The 14,847-nt window shown below is 41.5% G+C and overlaps 1 protein-coding gene across 2 annotated transcripts; it reads left to right on the plus strand.

Moving 5' to 3' along the window:
- The first annotated feature begins 2,488 nt into the window (after nt 1-2,488).
- On the plus strand, nt 2,489-14,123 carry mlh1 (mutL homolog 1, colon cancer, nonpolyposis type 2 (E. coli)). Of its 2 annotated transcripts, XM_034101294.2 has the most exons (19): nt 2,489-2,736; nt 3,000-3,090; nt 4,061-4,159; nt 4,249-4,322; nt 5,401-5,473; nt 5,559-5,650; nt 5,744-5,786; nt 5,921-6,009; nt 6,107-6,219; nt 6,312-6,405; nt 6,491-6,644; nt 7,171-7,499; nt 10,697-10,830; nt 10,983-11,091; nt 11,991-12,054; nt 12,134-12,298; nt 12,868-12,960; nt 13,042-13,152; nt 13,894-14,123. In XM_034101294.2, exons 1-19 carry the CDS (start codon nt 2,630-2,632, stop codon nt 14,047-14,049), a joined length of 2,190 nt encoding a protein of 729 aa, XP_033957185.1. In that variant the 5' UTR covers nt 2,489-2,629; the 3' UTR covers nt 14,050-14,123. The 2 variants fall into 2 exon arrangements, with proteins under 2 accessions (XP_033957185.1, XP_033957186.1); XM_034101295.2 differs by lacking the exon at nt 13,042-13,152.
- The last annotated feature ends 724 nt before the right edge of the window (nt 14,124-14,847 follow it).

Here is a 14,847-nt window from a genome sequence, read left to right on the forward strand (position 1 = left end):
TTAAAGTAACACAACAGTAACACTTTGAATAATTATCTCTTCTAATAATTTTCTCTCAGTAATCACTCAACTACTGTCTTTCCAACAAACAGATTGACTCACCCTTACTCTCATCACAATGAAACACGTCCAGAAGAATCTGTCATGCAAAGCTCCCTGCCTGCCTTCGACTCTCCCTGACTGCTTCCATAGCACCCGGTGGATGGCGCAGTAGGCTACTCTTCAAATGTTTCACGAAATACTTACCATCATGACTACTCTTACTCTTACTTCATGTAATAAAATAATAACTTCATGGTAAGGCTACTAAAAATGACAAGGCTAAGTAATGTAATGCTAACTAACGTGCTCGCTAGTCGTCGCTACTAGCTAGGTAGCTAACTTGACTGTGTTCCATGCACAACATGTATATTACCTGATATGTCTGATCCAACGACTCCTGGTCCTTTCATCAGACGGGAATCGATAGAACGAGCAAGTGGTATGATCACTTATGTGATTACAACCTGGTACAAAGCACACATGCATCTTGTAAAAGTGAATTTATTTTTAGCAATCTCTTATTTATTGGAGGGAATAAATCAGTTATGAAATCTTCTTCTTCTTCGCTTTAATTACGAGTCGCAACCACTTGGAGAATTATCGCCTGTAACATCCCTTACGCGACCCAGAATGGGATTTGTAGTCTTTGTAGTCGCGTATTTTTCATAGTCTTATATTTCAACAGTTTTACGACAAAATGTGACTTTTTTGACATGGAACTTATTGTTTAAGATTGACAAACATCATATGTGTAGTTCGTGGCACAATTCAAACGGGATAAAAAGATACGTTTTCTCTCTCCATTGAATTCAATGTCAATTTTTCACTTCCGGGGTCCCATGGGCCGGAAGTAGATGGGCGTGACTTCGCCTCTCTATTGGAATGAATAGTGAAAAAAACGGGGTTTGTCAAACAGAGCACATGGTGTAGTCCAAACGATAGCTGGGGATTCTGGGTAGTGTAGTGTCTTCTGCCATCCTTTACTCCGAAAAAATATTTGTTTCTCCGAATCGAAGGGGAAAAATACAAAAGCATTGCACACAATTTAAACCAATCAATGTTGTGTAATTAACAAGGATAATCTGGTGTTTTTTAGTCGATGAGTAGTGCAGATATCACTGTAAAATCAATCGACAGTAAGAGGAGTACTTACTTCCGGGTGTAAAATTCTCCGTTATCCAATGGGAATGGACGCTCACATTGCCTTTAAGGGCAGCTGACACAAACGAATGCCGTGCTTCCATGAGCGTCAAATCCCGCCGCCGATGGGAATACATTGCAATCAGTTGAAAGCTATTTGCGTCCCTTTATGACGCTGAAGGAGCCTAGGAGCGTCACAACTGGACGCCACGGACACTGACCAAACGTCGCTCCTGGACGCTTAGGGAGTGAGAGTGTGTTGGTCGGGGCGCGCAGAATTTTTTAATCCTTGGGCCACTCGCAAGTCCTGTTCAACAGAGACCCGTGACCTCCTGTTGTTCTTCATGTAAATCAGAGTAGAGAACGCCAACTCCAGAGATGGGGTCGTTACTAAAAAAATGTAATATATTACATATTACTTAAAAAAAAAAAGAAGTAATACAAACTACTTCGTTACTATCTACATAAAGTAACTCGTTACTTTACTTGCCGAGCACGTACGAACTGCGCATGCGTGAGTGGCAATAACTTTCCTTACGAGCAGGCGGCGGTCGTGTATATTTGTCATTCAAAACAGGCAACAACCGGAAGACAGAGAAGAAGAACAGACAACGTGATATAAACAAAAAAGCATGTGTTCTTTGCAGGTGTTTGTTGAGGTTTGACGTGGTGTTTACAGCAGTGGATAACAGCTTCTGGCCTGGACACAGTTTGCACCTCACCGTCACATTCCTGTCTATTCTTCAGAGGAACTCAAAATAATGGGCATACCTCCACCCCTCGAAAGTTATCGCTGACTCAGCCATGTTTATGCAGCACTGCACCTGGAGATTGTAAATCGCGCAGATTACGTACATATAAACAGGGGTGCACATAACTTTTTTCAGCTAAATGAAATGTAATGTAATATAATGTAACCATCATCTGGCGCTGTGAAAATGTCAAAGCTTAGAAGTTCCAAAAATATCTACCAGAGAAGAAGAGTTTTAACCGGCCCCGCCCACATGCTGCCTCCGCGCGCAGAATCATCAAAGATCATATATGATTAAGAAGATAACTCACTTGAACACCAAAGAGTGGTAGCTGAAACATCTTTGTTAATCAACAGCCACGCCCACGCATTACATAAATGAATACACTTAGTTTTATTTCACCTTTTTTTAAGGGTAAATGACTCAATTTAACCATTTCCATAACTCTATAATTTGTGTTATAATTCAGAAAGTTAAGCGTTTACATGATGACTTTCACTGTTTCACTGATATTTGGAGCAGAGTAAGACCTCCTACTATTTTCGCCTCTCTGGTCCCATGCGTGCTATTTTTCTTACAGAGATGACATTCTAAATTTAAGCCTAAATATATACATTTGTATGCACATGTAAAGTTATTCCCAGCGTTTACCTGCTGTTTAACTCACCCTGAAGTTAGTCGGCAGCACTGTGAACATGGCAGGTGTTATCCGGAGGCTCGACGAGGCTGTTGTCAACCGGATAGCAGCCGGAGAAGTTATCCAGCGTCCTGCCAACGCCGTCAAAGAACTGATTGAGAACTGGTAACTGACTGTCTAACAGTTAACCTAATCTATACAGTTAATTTGGATAAAGTGCCTAATGTTAGCCTTTTGACTTGTGGGGAAAAGAAAGGGACAAAATATGGCAGAAGCCACCATTGTTTACATCACGTTTTTAGCAAATCTGCTTATCAACACACCAGTAACATAGCGACAGCCACGTGAACCTGCTGACTAGATAATTCCACTGAACATGTTAGATATCTGTTTATTTAATAACACTCTTTTATTTTGCATGTTGCAAGTTTGGATGCCAAGTCCACCAACATTCAGGTGACAGTGAAAGACGGCGGCCTGAAGCTCCTTCAGATTCAGGACAACGGAACTGGCATCAGGGTGGGTGAAGAAGAAACACCTCTGCTTGGGTGGTGGCAAACAATTGTTTGCAAATTGAATGTACAAGTGGTAGATTTTTATGAAAAGTGTGATCTTTTAAGATGAGAGCAGACAACTGGCTCAGTATTAAACAGAGATGGAAAACCATGAAGTTAGCACTGCGCAAATATCAACCTATGAAATAAAACCACTTAAAAAAAGGATCCTCTTAGATATCAAAGGCAGTGAATAGTATGAAATATGCTTGGCCTATTTAACATTTCTTTTTTTTGAAAATGTAAAGAATAATAGCACTTCCTCGTTTCAAAGAATTACCCAATTTTGTTTCACACACACCTTAAATATCTTTAAGTCTTGTAACTTCGGAAGATTATTTAGCAATCTCTGTGGCACTCGATTATTAATGCATTTCCGATTTTTTGTTTAGATGTGATAGCTTTACTTTATTATGCCACATATTATAAATGTAGTTGTAAAAAAAAAACTAGTGTAAATAATGTTTTAATTGAAAAATTATTTTTTCATATAAAGAAAATATGTTTTATTAATTGAAGTACTGTCAATACTCAGCAACAAATAATCACATGAACACCTGTTTCAGATTATCCCTAGGGTTTCATGGATGTTCCGTACAGCTCGTAACCAAATCAGGTGAAAAATAAGAAATTGGTGAGGCTTGGAATACAAAAACCTCCAAAACTTCACAACTAAAAAGTGTATGGAGTGTATTATGATTTTACAAGGTCCCATGAATTTAATATAAATATTTCACATACATTATTTTTGAGAAAATCCACCACATGACCTGTGAGGTCTCGGTGAGTCAGTGTTGAATGACCCCCGTCAGTTTGGATTTGGATTCAGTGTCTTGTTTTCCCTCGCACACTGTGTGAGTTCTGTAAAACTGTGTCCCTGACTTTTTATCCTGTAGTTTCCTCTTACCGAGTTTTTTTTTTTATTTCCGATGCAGAGAGAAGATATGGAAATAGTTTGTGAGAGGTTTACCACCAGCAAGCTGCAGACATTTGAGGACCTCTCAGCTATAGCCACCTATGGATTCAGAGGAGAGGTACATCTGCAGCAGAACCCCCCTTAAGGCTGTAAGATATTTATAAATTCAGTATGTATCAATGTGTTGTTGTCTGTTTTGTTTTGCAGGCCCTTGCTAGTGTGAGCCATGTTGCCCATGTGACCATAACAACGAAGACAGCTGATGCCAAGTGTGCCTACAGGTATGCTTATTTTAAATGGTTCATAACAGACATAAACAGTGGTGTAGTGGGGATTTTTTTACTGGGTGGACGCTATTTTAATTAAGTCATCCCAAACAATGCCACAAGTGTGCATGCGCGCAGTGCACTCACAAAACGGGACAGTTCTACAGAAACTACCGGTATGCTTAGTTCTACTTTAGTTACTGTACTGCAAAAAGCAGACGGCGCTGCGCTCAACACACACACAGACTGAAAACCATGGACAGACTGGCACATAAGTTACATAAACAATTTATAGGCCTAAGTTGCAGTAGGCGGCCCTTCTGATGATGTAGTACTGGTAGCAGCTTCACTTGTAGCTTCGGTGCTGCTAGCCTCTTTCTTCTCTGCAGGTCAGCCTTGAAAAATAGATCTTTTGATCTCAAGGGGCTTTCACCTGGTTAAATAAAGGCTACAAACAATGATATTCTTTTTAGAAAATAAGTCAAGTAAGGTTTTTTTACCTGCCATTATAGAGCTGTTTCGTTTGTGTTCTTGAGGGAAAGAGCTGCTGCAAAATCGGTGGGCGGCGAGCTGGTGGTGTCACCCTGGGGTCACGAGCGTGATGACGAATCATAATTTTTTAAGGAAATGTTCATTTAATTTAATCGTTTATTTGAAGAGGGACAATTGATGAACATATAAAACAAATAATGCTTTAAAACGTAAACAATGCCGGATTTTAGCTTTGAGCTCATTTCCATCCGTAGCCCCTCGCATACAACATGTAAGAACATGACATTTATATACATAGCAAAAATAAATACATGATGTGCAGAAAGAGCATGAGCAGCATATACAAGCATTAACCACATGGCAGTACAATGTAGCGGCTACGACATATAAATCGTTTTTATTTTTTCTTATAATTACTGTGAAATGTACTGATACACTGGCAATGATTTTATATTTATTAGAATATTCCAAAAAAATCATGCTTCAAAAAAGCAGGGGCTCCAAATAAGTGGGGGAACGGCGATCCCCCGCGTCCAATGACCACTACACCACTGGACATAAAGGATTTCAGACCTCTCTTGATGTATGGATTTCTTTGCAGAGCCAACTACAGCGATGGCAAACTGAAAGGCCCTCCCAAACCATGTGCTGGAAACCAGGGCACACAGATTCTTGTGAGTCCATGGAGCTCTTAAACTCACAGAATGTAGTACGTGGATGTTTCGTGACCTTCAATAATGTGCCCCCCCCTGCCTGCAGTTGGAGGACCTCTTCTATAACGTGTCCACCCGGAGGAAAGCTTTAAAAAGCCCCGGAGATGAGTACTCACGGATTGTGGAAGTGGTCAGCAGGTCTGCCATCTTACTCTTTGTTTCTTGTGATTCATGCTGTTTTTATGTTTTTCGTTGTGTTTTGATCCTTCTCATATCAAATCCTTTGTATAGGTATGCCATACACAATTCAGGGAAGAGTTTCTCTGTCAAAAAGGTGAGATTTATTTCTTTTTGTAACAATTCCTGAGCAAAAAACTCAAAATAAATTCTCTATTAGTATGGATGCTGCACTGACAACAAATACATATTCTTTGTTAGTACAAGAATTGTTATGTTATGTTTTTCCAGCAAGGAGAGACGGTGGCGGATGTGAGGACCCTACCCAACGCCTCTGTAGTGGATAATATTCGAGGAGTTTTTGGCAATGCAGTCAGCAGGTATTTATTTTAAAATGCTTAGATGCTCTCTGTAGTTACATGACTTCTTATCCGCCTTAACGCTGACTGCGTGAGCGGCTGTGCGGCATGTTCCCAGGGAGCTGATCGAAGTCGGCTGTGAGGATCAGAAGCTCGCCTATCAGATGAAAGGACACATCTCGAATGCAAATTACTCCATGAAGAAATGCATCCTGGTCCTGTTCATCAACCGTACGTATCCCTGGAAAAGTGTCTCGCCTGCAAAGATGATTTAAACTCATTAAGAATGTGTTGAATGGAGATTGTGATCTGTGACGTAACAGATCGCCTGGTGGAGTCCGCTGCTTTGAAGAAGGCCATCGAGACGGTTTATGCTGCTTACCTTCCCAAGAACACACACCCCTTTCTTTACCTCAGGTGAGCTAATGGGTTTGCTTTCTGCAAGGCTTTTTATCGTGGGCGAATGAAATTGACATTCAATAGTGCGTTCTGATCCCTGCAGCTTGGAGATCGCTCCGCACAACGTAGACGTGAATGTCCATCCCACAAAACACGAAGTGCACTTCCTGCACGAAGACAGCATCATAGAGAGCGTCCAGAAGCACATCGAGAGCAAACTCCTTGGCTCCAACTCCTCTCGCACATATTTCACTCAGGTATGATAATGACTCTGTCAACACAGTGACAGATCTGACCTGCTTTTATTATCTTAACCTTTGTATAACTCCGCCCAGAGATCATCTGTCACTTTATATGTTGCCATTTGATCTTGGAGGAGCAAGAAATAAGAAGCCTGAGCTCGGTTAACAGGATGCCATTGGCAACCATTTTGAATAATTGCCAACAAACTCATGTTCTTAAGTTGCCATCACTCTGACTGACTTTTAAAGCGGCCCTGTTATGCTTTTTCGGGTTGTCCCTTTCCTGTAGTGTGTCGAATTCTGTCAATTATCATATAAAACACAGACTACCAAGAATATAGTTTGTTGCAGTTTGAAGCTTCCGTTGTTTTAATGCTGATTATTATCAATAAGCCAACCTATAAAAACATAGTATCGAAATCACCCAGAATAAAAGGTGAACAATGGCAACCATAAAACCTCATGCCTGGTCTTGTTTGGCTTTGAAAGTTAGTGTTGATCTGTGGTGAGGATACACTCTGACATATCTCTGTTTGTGCAGACGTTGCTGCCGGGTCTCTCAGCCGCAGGCGGCAGTGAGGGGAAGTCCTCCAGCGGCGCGGCAGAGTCCAGCGATCGAGTCTACGCACATCAGATGGTGAGGACCGACTGCCGCGCTCAGAAGCTGGACGCCTTCCTGCAGCCCAAAGAGAAGCCGGCCCCTGACCCTGGATCAGCCGGACCCAGCAGCAGGGAGGCTGCGAGCAGAAGTGCCCAGCCTGACAGGACAGAGATGGAGGAGACGGACGATGCAGACATGCTGCAGGCCCTGACTCGGCAGGAAGCAGAGGAGCCAGGAGGAGGAGGAGACCTGGCAGACTCTGTTGAAAGGTAAAACTAAAAATCAAGTTATACAAAAAGGAGTTTGTGAACCCACACGGGTTCATTGCCACCTCCAGCTCTGTGAAGCCTGTTTAGCGTCTTTTAGCTTCTTGTTTCAGTTTAGACAAACACATTTCATTTATAAGTCTCACTAATGTAATTAAACCAGTTTCCTGCAAAATGGTTTTGATATCTGATTCTTGAGAGTCGGGACAAAAATAGACAAGTCTTATTTATATCAAAAATAAATAAATTAATAATGATTGACATACTCACAAAGTTAGATCTAAAGGAATTGTGAATACTGATGTTCTGTTTTAGCATAGATAATTACTTTTTTGAGGGATATTTGTTTAAATGTATAACCAGTGGTTAGACGGCCCATGTTATTTCTCTTGTCCTCAGCAAGAGGTCACAATATTCACCAGCCCCCAAAAACTTTAAAAACCTCTACAATTGTGAAAACATTTATATCAAATCAAACATAAGTGTTATGAATGTATAAAGCAATGCATGCCATGAACATCTAAAAATATTTTCCATAGAAATCTGCCTATCAAAGTTGTGTCCTCTGTTTCCGTCAACTCCGTCAGATTTTGTCATAAACCTCATTAAATTAGGCAATAGTATGGTCAGCTATATCCCTGAGGGTCCCTTTTCATTCCCCTGGCTGTGGTGAATACATCAATACCACACATTGTCTGGTATGTTTGAATTTTTTTTTAAATTTTAGATGAACAATGTCAATTTTCCTATGGTCACAGCTGGAGCATGTCAACACCATCTCTCTGTTATGATACCTTTTAAATAAACCATATTGGATTCAATGAAAGTATTTTATTGAGATTATGGAGACAGCTAGCAATAGCCAAAAAACTAGCTAGCTAGCTAGCTGCAGTGTTTTTTCTGCAGAGGGAAAAAACATGCCATTTCGTCAACTCCGTCAGGTTTTATGTCTGACGGAGTTGACATGTAAGCTGACGGAGTTGACAAATCCACCAATAACCGCTTAATGTGCCAATATTATACTATTTTCGAACATCGTAAAGGAATAGAATGTTGTAATGGCTGTGTCTTATCTCCCACTACTTCCACTGGACATTGATTTTGTCTGCACAAGCCAGTGTATGTTTTCAACATCTGGTTGTAGGAACACACACTGCACCTTTAAGATTGTACATCAATCAATAAATCAATCAATCAATCAGTCATGTTAAGTAAATGGACATCTGATTCCATAATAATATTCAAATACATTTGTCATGTCTTTTGTATTGGAGGAAAACATGGCTAGAGAGAAATTGTCAGTTGAAGAGCGAAGGAGAAGAAATAGAGAGTACCAACGAAAGAGAAGAGAAAAATTAAACAGTGACCCAGAGAAGAAATATGCCATGCAAGTCGAGGACAGACAGAGGTGGAAGAGGAGAGTTCAAGACAAAAAAGTAATACAGATAGACAAGATGGGAGACGGGGCACACAGGAATCTGAGAAAGTATTGGAGAGAGGCACAGAAAAGGTCCAGACAGAAAAGGTCCAGACAGAAAAGGTCCAGACAGAAAAGGTCCTGCGAAGGTGCAGTGCAGGAGGCAGACACCCCCCCAGATAGTCCGCAAGATCAAGATATTCTAGAATACAATGCCAGAGAGTCTCGCAGACAGGAAAGGGAAAGAAAGGAAAGAAGAAAAACACGAAAAAGGCATTCAAGAGAAATACATTTTTTGAAAGAGAAGCTTAAGAATGTAACAAAGCAACGAAACAAACTAAGAAAAGCAATATTGCGCACAAAAAAGGCTACAATTAAAACACCACTGGACTCTCCAGGGACAGAAACAAAGAAGATGCTATACATAAGGAATCCAAAGATCAAAAAAGCTCTTCTATTCCACAACATCATCAGAAGAGAACTGAAGAAAAACAAACAACCTCCTGGGCTACGGCGTCAGAAACCAGCACTAAGTGTGTCATCAGGCAAGATCCTAAACAAGTACCGTCTTCTTTACCAAATCCAGCAGTTTGGGCTGACTTCCAAGCTAATGAGGAAAGGAACATTCCTACAAGGTATCACACAGACTGTTCAGGATTTCTTCCTGAACTCTGCACGATTTCATTAATCAGAAATGCAAATACAATTTTGTCAACTCCGTCAGTTTCCTGTTAACACCGTCAGATCTTCATCAGCAACCTCAGATGTATGTTTTCGTAATTTTTCTGGGAAAAAACTAATTATTTCTTCAGTTTTTGTTTAAGTAATAAAGGATCATCAGATCTACACCCTCTTGTGTCTTATTCCCACAAGGATTTTCTTTCTTTAGTGGCAAAATAAAAGATAAAGTTTGAAAATGCAAATGTGTATTCATCATAACAGTGTGAAATTAAGCCGTTAGTTTATATATTATATTTTATTGCATATAAGAGTAACTAAACACTATTACAACATACATCAGAACTTAAGATTCTTGTTTGGCTATTATAATTATATAATTATATACTTTTAGTGTGTCTGACGTAGTTGACACAAATCAAGTTTTTAAGGTAAACATGTGAATTTATTTAAAATGTGTTTTAACCTCCAGCCTGCACCTTTACATGGTTAAATAGCACAGATCTTAATCTACATGAATATATAACTCTAATCAATATAGTGTACATTTAAAAACTAAATAAATCAGAAACTGTTTTGCCCCGACTCTCAAGAATCAGTGAAATGCAGTGTAAACTAGCTGGTGAACAAAGACAGTCATTGAGCAGCTAAAGACTAGATGTTTCTCTCAGTTGGTAAACACAAACAAACTAGTTAAAGAGTGGTCAATGGTGGTCCAGTCATCAGAAGGCTGGAAAACACGACTGAATGCTAATGTTGCTCCCTGTTTGATGTTGCAACTCTTTGTTAACTTACTGTAGTCCCTAAAACTATCAAATGATCATATGGCAAGTTTAAAGTCATCACATTGTGGATATCCCCTGCCCCCATGTGGCTGAAAAAGGAATTGATGCAGACTTGACTTGTATTGTGGCAGGACAATACAAATATGTGACGCCCATTAAGGTGCTGGAGGTTTAATGTGTGTGTGTGTGTGTGTGTGTGTGTGTGTGTGTGTGTGTGTGTGTGTGTGTGTGTGTGTGTGTGTGTGTGTGTGTGTGTGTGTGTGTGTGTGTGTGTGTGTGTGTGTGTGTGTGTGTGTGTGTGTGTGTGTGTGTGTGGCCAGGAAGCGACCCAGGAAAGAGCAGCAGGAGGAGGAAGTGGAGGACCTGACGGCTGCAGCGACACCCAAGAGACGAGCCATTAAACTGTCCAGCATCAAAGAGCTCAGAACTGAGATCACTGAGAACACACACAGAGGTAAACAAAACATCTGTTCCCGATAAACTGTAGCATTTTAGGAGTGACTCCTTGCTGTCTCGCTCACTCCCATCTCAGTGATTTAACTTTCTGCTCATTCACCCATCAACCCATTTTCCCTCTTTTAAGTATGCACTTTTTTGTTCCTCCAGGCCTTCAAGAAATGTTGCAGAACCACTCGTTTGTGGGCTGCGTCAACCCTCAGTGGACTCTGATCCAACATCACACCAAACTGTACCTGCTGAACACCACCAAGCTCAGGTCAGAGCCACAGCAGCTCACTGCTCTGTTAGTCAGTACTGTAAACCAGTGGTTCCCACCCGGGGGTACTGGGACCCCCAGGGGTACTTCAGGGGACTGTAAGGGGGTATGTAGAAAGATTAGGGATTGCAATATATTTCCACACACAAAACATTTGAAAATGAATTTGCATAAGCCCGGTGTCCTGCACAAGTGTCTCATTAAAAGCAGTTGAAACGGCTAAAAGTGAGTTTGGTTGAATATGATTACAAAGGGTTTAACACAAGAAAACATGGAGGCGAATCATGAGTGAGGGGGTACTTATCAAATGGAGACCAGCTCAAGGGGTACATACATGACGCAAAAAAGGTTGGGAACCACTGCTGTAAACGGTTGATGGGGGGGGCAGCAGAACCATTTATTTTAGCCCCCTAAAGAAAGTCAGTTTGGAATATTTCCCCTCCTTCATCTGACCTTCAGACAGTCTGGGAAACTACATCCTGTCTGTTTTACAGCCACCAGACTCCATCTACAAAAGCTGTAATATTAACACTGGAGACTACGGGAGTTGCTTGTGTGTCGCTGCCTTGATCACTTTGTTTTTGTGTGTTTTACCAAACCGGATTTACCACGTCACACAAACACACAGACTAGCTTACTGACCGAGGCAGCATTCGACCAGCAACTCCAGTATTCTACAAGGTCATATTAGCATTTGTGTTAATGGAGTCTGGCGCCTTTGAAGCACAACAGCTGATGGCAAGGTAAAGCGGGGGAAATATTCTAAATATAGCACACACTTAAACTGATATTGATTATTTTGATCTTGACTCGGACGTACAGCATGCAACCCCGTTAAAAAAACATGTTTCAGTCGGCTACTTTATTTCCCATATGATTAATTTGTTATTCTGCTGCAGCCAGGAGCTTTTCTACCAAATACTCATCTACGACTTCGGGAACTTTGGTGTATTAAGACTATCTGTAAGTAGTACTGTTTTTTGAGAATCATTAGTGTGTACTGTGCAGTTTCTGATTGAAATGCCTGATAATGTGCACTCAGACCCCGGCTCCACTCTACGACCTGGCCATGCTGGCTCTGGACTCTGAGGAGAGCGGCTGGACAGAAGACGACGGCCCTAAAGAAGGCCTGGCTCAGTACATAGTGGACTTCCTGAAGAAGAAAACTGAGATGCTGGGGGACTACTTCTCTGTGGAGATAGACCAGGTCTGTGCTATTAGGACAGTGATTGTCTGTCGGGAAGATAATTCTCTAAAAACACACAAAGTCTCCAAATGTCTTTCTATGGAATACCGGAGGGAAGTTTCTAAGTATGATACTTTATTTTTTGAGTTAATTTCTGAAAAAAGATGTGTTGGTTGGTGAAGTGAGTTGAACCATTCTCAATGTCCTCTAACAGGGTGTCCGCGGGGTCTTAAAAAGTATTACAAGTTGATAAATCAATTTAGCGAAAATTAAGGGGAGTAAACGGCATTTTCCAAGGTATTAAGAAGGTCCACGGCAACGACAACATGAAACACCCTTTAATTTACTGCAACGACATGTCGGGAAACCCTCTCAAGGCGACCCCATGCATAGCGCGCCGTCAAATTCTGCTTCTTATTTTAAGTTTCGTTGCCTTGCTCCGCCTGGGGGGGGAAAGAGTGTGAAAAAGTAAAAGGTGCTTAATGAGCTATAGATTATTTCTTAGATAAGAATTGATTCTTTGTCAGCAAAACATGACATTATCAATCTACTTTTACACATGCTTTAAATCTGATCTTCGTACATTTTAGGAAGGGAATCTGACCGGGCTGCCGTTACTGCTCGACAAGTACACCCCGGTGATGGAGGGTCTCCCCATGTTCATCCTGCGCCTGGCCACTGAGGTGAGTATCTCTCTGCGCCGTCATGGTGACATTCTGGAGATGAACTGGATCTGAAGGTTTGTGCTTGGTGGTGTTGTGCAGGTGAACTGGGACAATGAGAGAGAGTGCTTCAGAGACTTTGGTAAGGAGTGCAGCATGTTCTACTCCATCAGGAAGCGCTACATCCTGGAGGCGGAGCCCGGAGAGGAGCAGGTGGGGACTCTGCATGTTTGAGGAATAGTTTGAAGTAGGTTGTATGAGGTACTTATTCCGAGTCAGTGCTTTCCCCACAATGGATGGTGGCTTGCACGCCTTATGTGGAGAGCTAAGAAACGTTCTTCTATTGACTGTGCCAGCAACATAGTGTGATATAGCCACCTTTTAAAAAAACATATTCAGTATTAGCTTAGTGTGTCTTCATTTAGAAAAGTATGCCTTGTCGCCTGACGGCTTCTCTTTTCAATGGGACAACTCAAGCAACTTACAAACGAAAGCTTCGTTCTTTAAATCCCATTGACAAACAGACTTAACTTAACGTCGCAGAAGACAGGAGTTTTTGGTGTACTGCTTCTTCCATCAGTTATTTAGTTTGTTATAGCTTGATAACACAAATGCACGAACCAAACAAGGTGTCGGCAGACCAGCAGCGTCTGTGTCCTGCAGGATAACATGACTGTCAATGGAGTCTGGTGGCTTTGAAGAGCGCAATGCAACTGCCCAAGTTATCTTATATCAGTAAAGGCTGTCTAACGCCAAGTAGAGTGCTGTGAGTATTCTAAATGTAGCGTACACTTAAACATACCTATTTCCCTGCCCCCCCACAGCAGTAGGCTTTGCCTGTACCCCTGCTTGTTTCTCTATTGATCACTACCTCATATTCCCAACCGTCCTGTTCACTTCCTTTGATTCAATATGATATGAAAGCTAAAGAACTGACATGTGATGTTTTTTCAGGAGGCTGAGGTGAACTCATGGCGATGGAAAGTCGAGCACGTCATATTCAAATATTTCCGAACCCTCTTCAGTCCTCCGAAGAACTTCAGCGAGGACGGCACTGTGCTGCAGATCGCCAACTTACCCGACCTCTATAAAGTGTTTGAGAGGTGTTAACGGATACTCAGTCCAAGCAAACACGCTGCTCCTTTATGTAACATTTGTGCTGTAAATAAATACTTTGTGTAAAACAAGGCTCCAGATGTGTCTTTGCAGAGAGACATGATGTCATAGTTAACCCTAAAAAGCCCATTCAGATGTGCCAAGGCTACACACGGTGTTCTAAAAGTAAGACCTGGGACAGGCAGCCAGGAGAAAGTGAATCAGGGTCACGCATCCCATACGGTCACCGACACAGTGCCAGCGCATTAGCTGGGCTTTTACTGCCGCTACATTTCAGTCCAAGACACAGAGGAAGTGTGGAGGAAATAAACACTGCAGCTAATTGTTCCACTTTATGGACTTTAACGTAATCATAAGTTTGTAACACATCTAAGCCTGGAAAATTGAAGGAACCTGTATTAGGCTTTTGGGGGTTTTCCATTTCCTGTAGTGTGTTATAGGTTATTGTGCATTTAAATGTTCTGCAAAGACTAAAATCCAAAAGTTCCTCCAGAGGGAGTTTCTCTCCCACACACTCCCAGTGCCTGAAACGCCTCCATTGGACTCTTGTTTACTTCCGTAACTTAGTGACATCACTGTGTAAGGTGCGGGACATCTCTAAAGGGGTTGACCAATCACAACAGAGCCGGCCAGCTAACCAATCAGAGCAGACTGGGCTCTGGTTTCAGACAGAGGGTGAAAAGAGATGCTGCAGCACAGACAGTATGAGAGAAATAAAGAGTTGTTTGAACATTGAAGCATGGAGACATGTCCCAGTAGAGACACACAATACAAATATGAACCTGAAAATGA

The sequence above is a fragment of the Pseudochaenichthys georgianus genome, chromosome 15 (assembly GCF_902827115.2).
Source record: "Pseudochaenichthys georgianus chromosome 15, fPseGeo1.2, whole genome shotgun sequence".
Lineage (NCBI taxonomy): Eukaryota > Metazoa > Chordata > Actinopteri > Perciformes > Channichthyidae > Pseudochaenichthys > Pseudochaenichthys georgianus.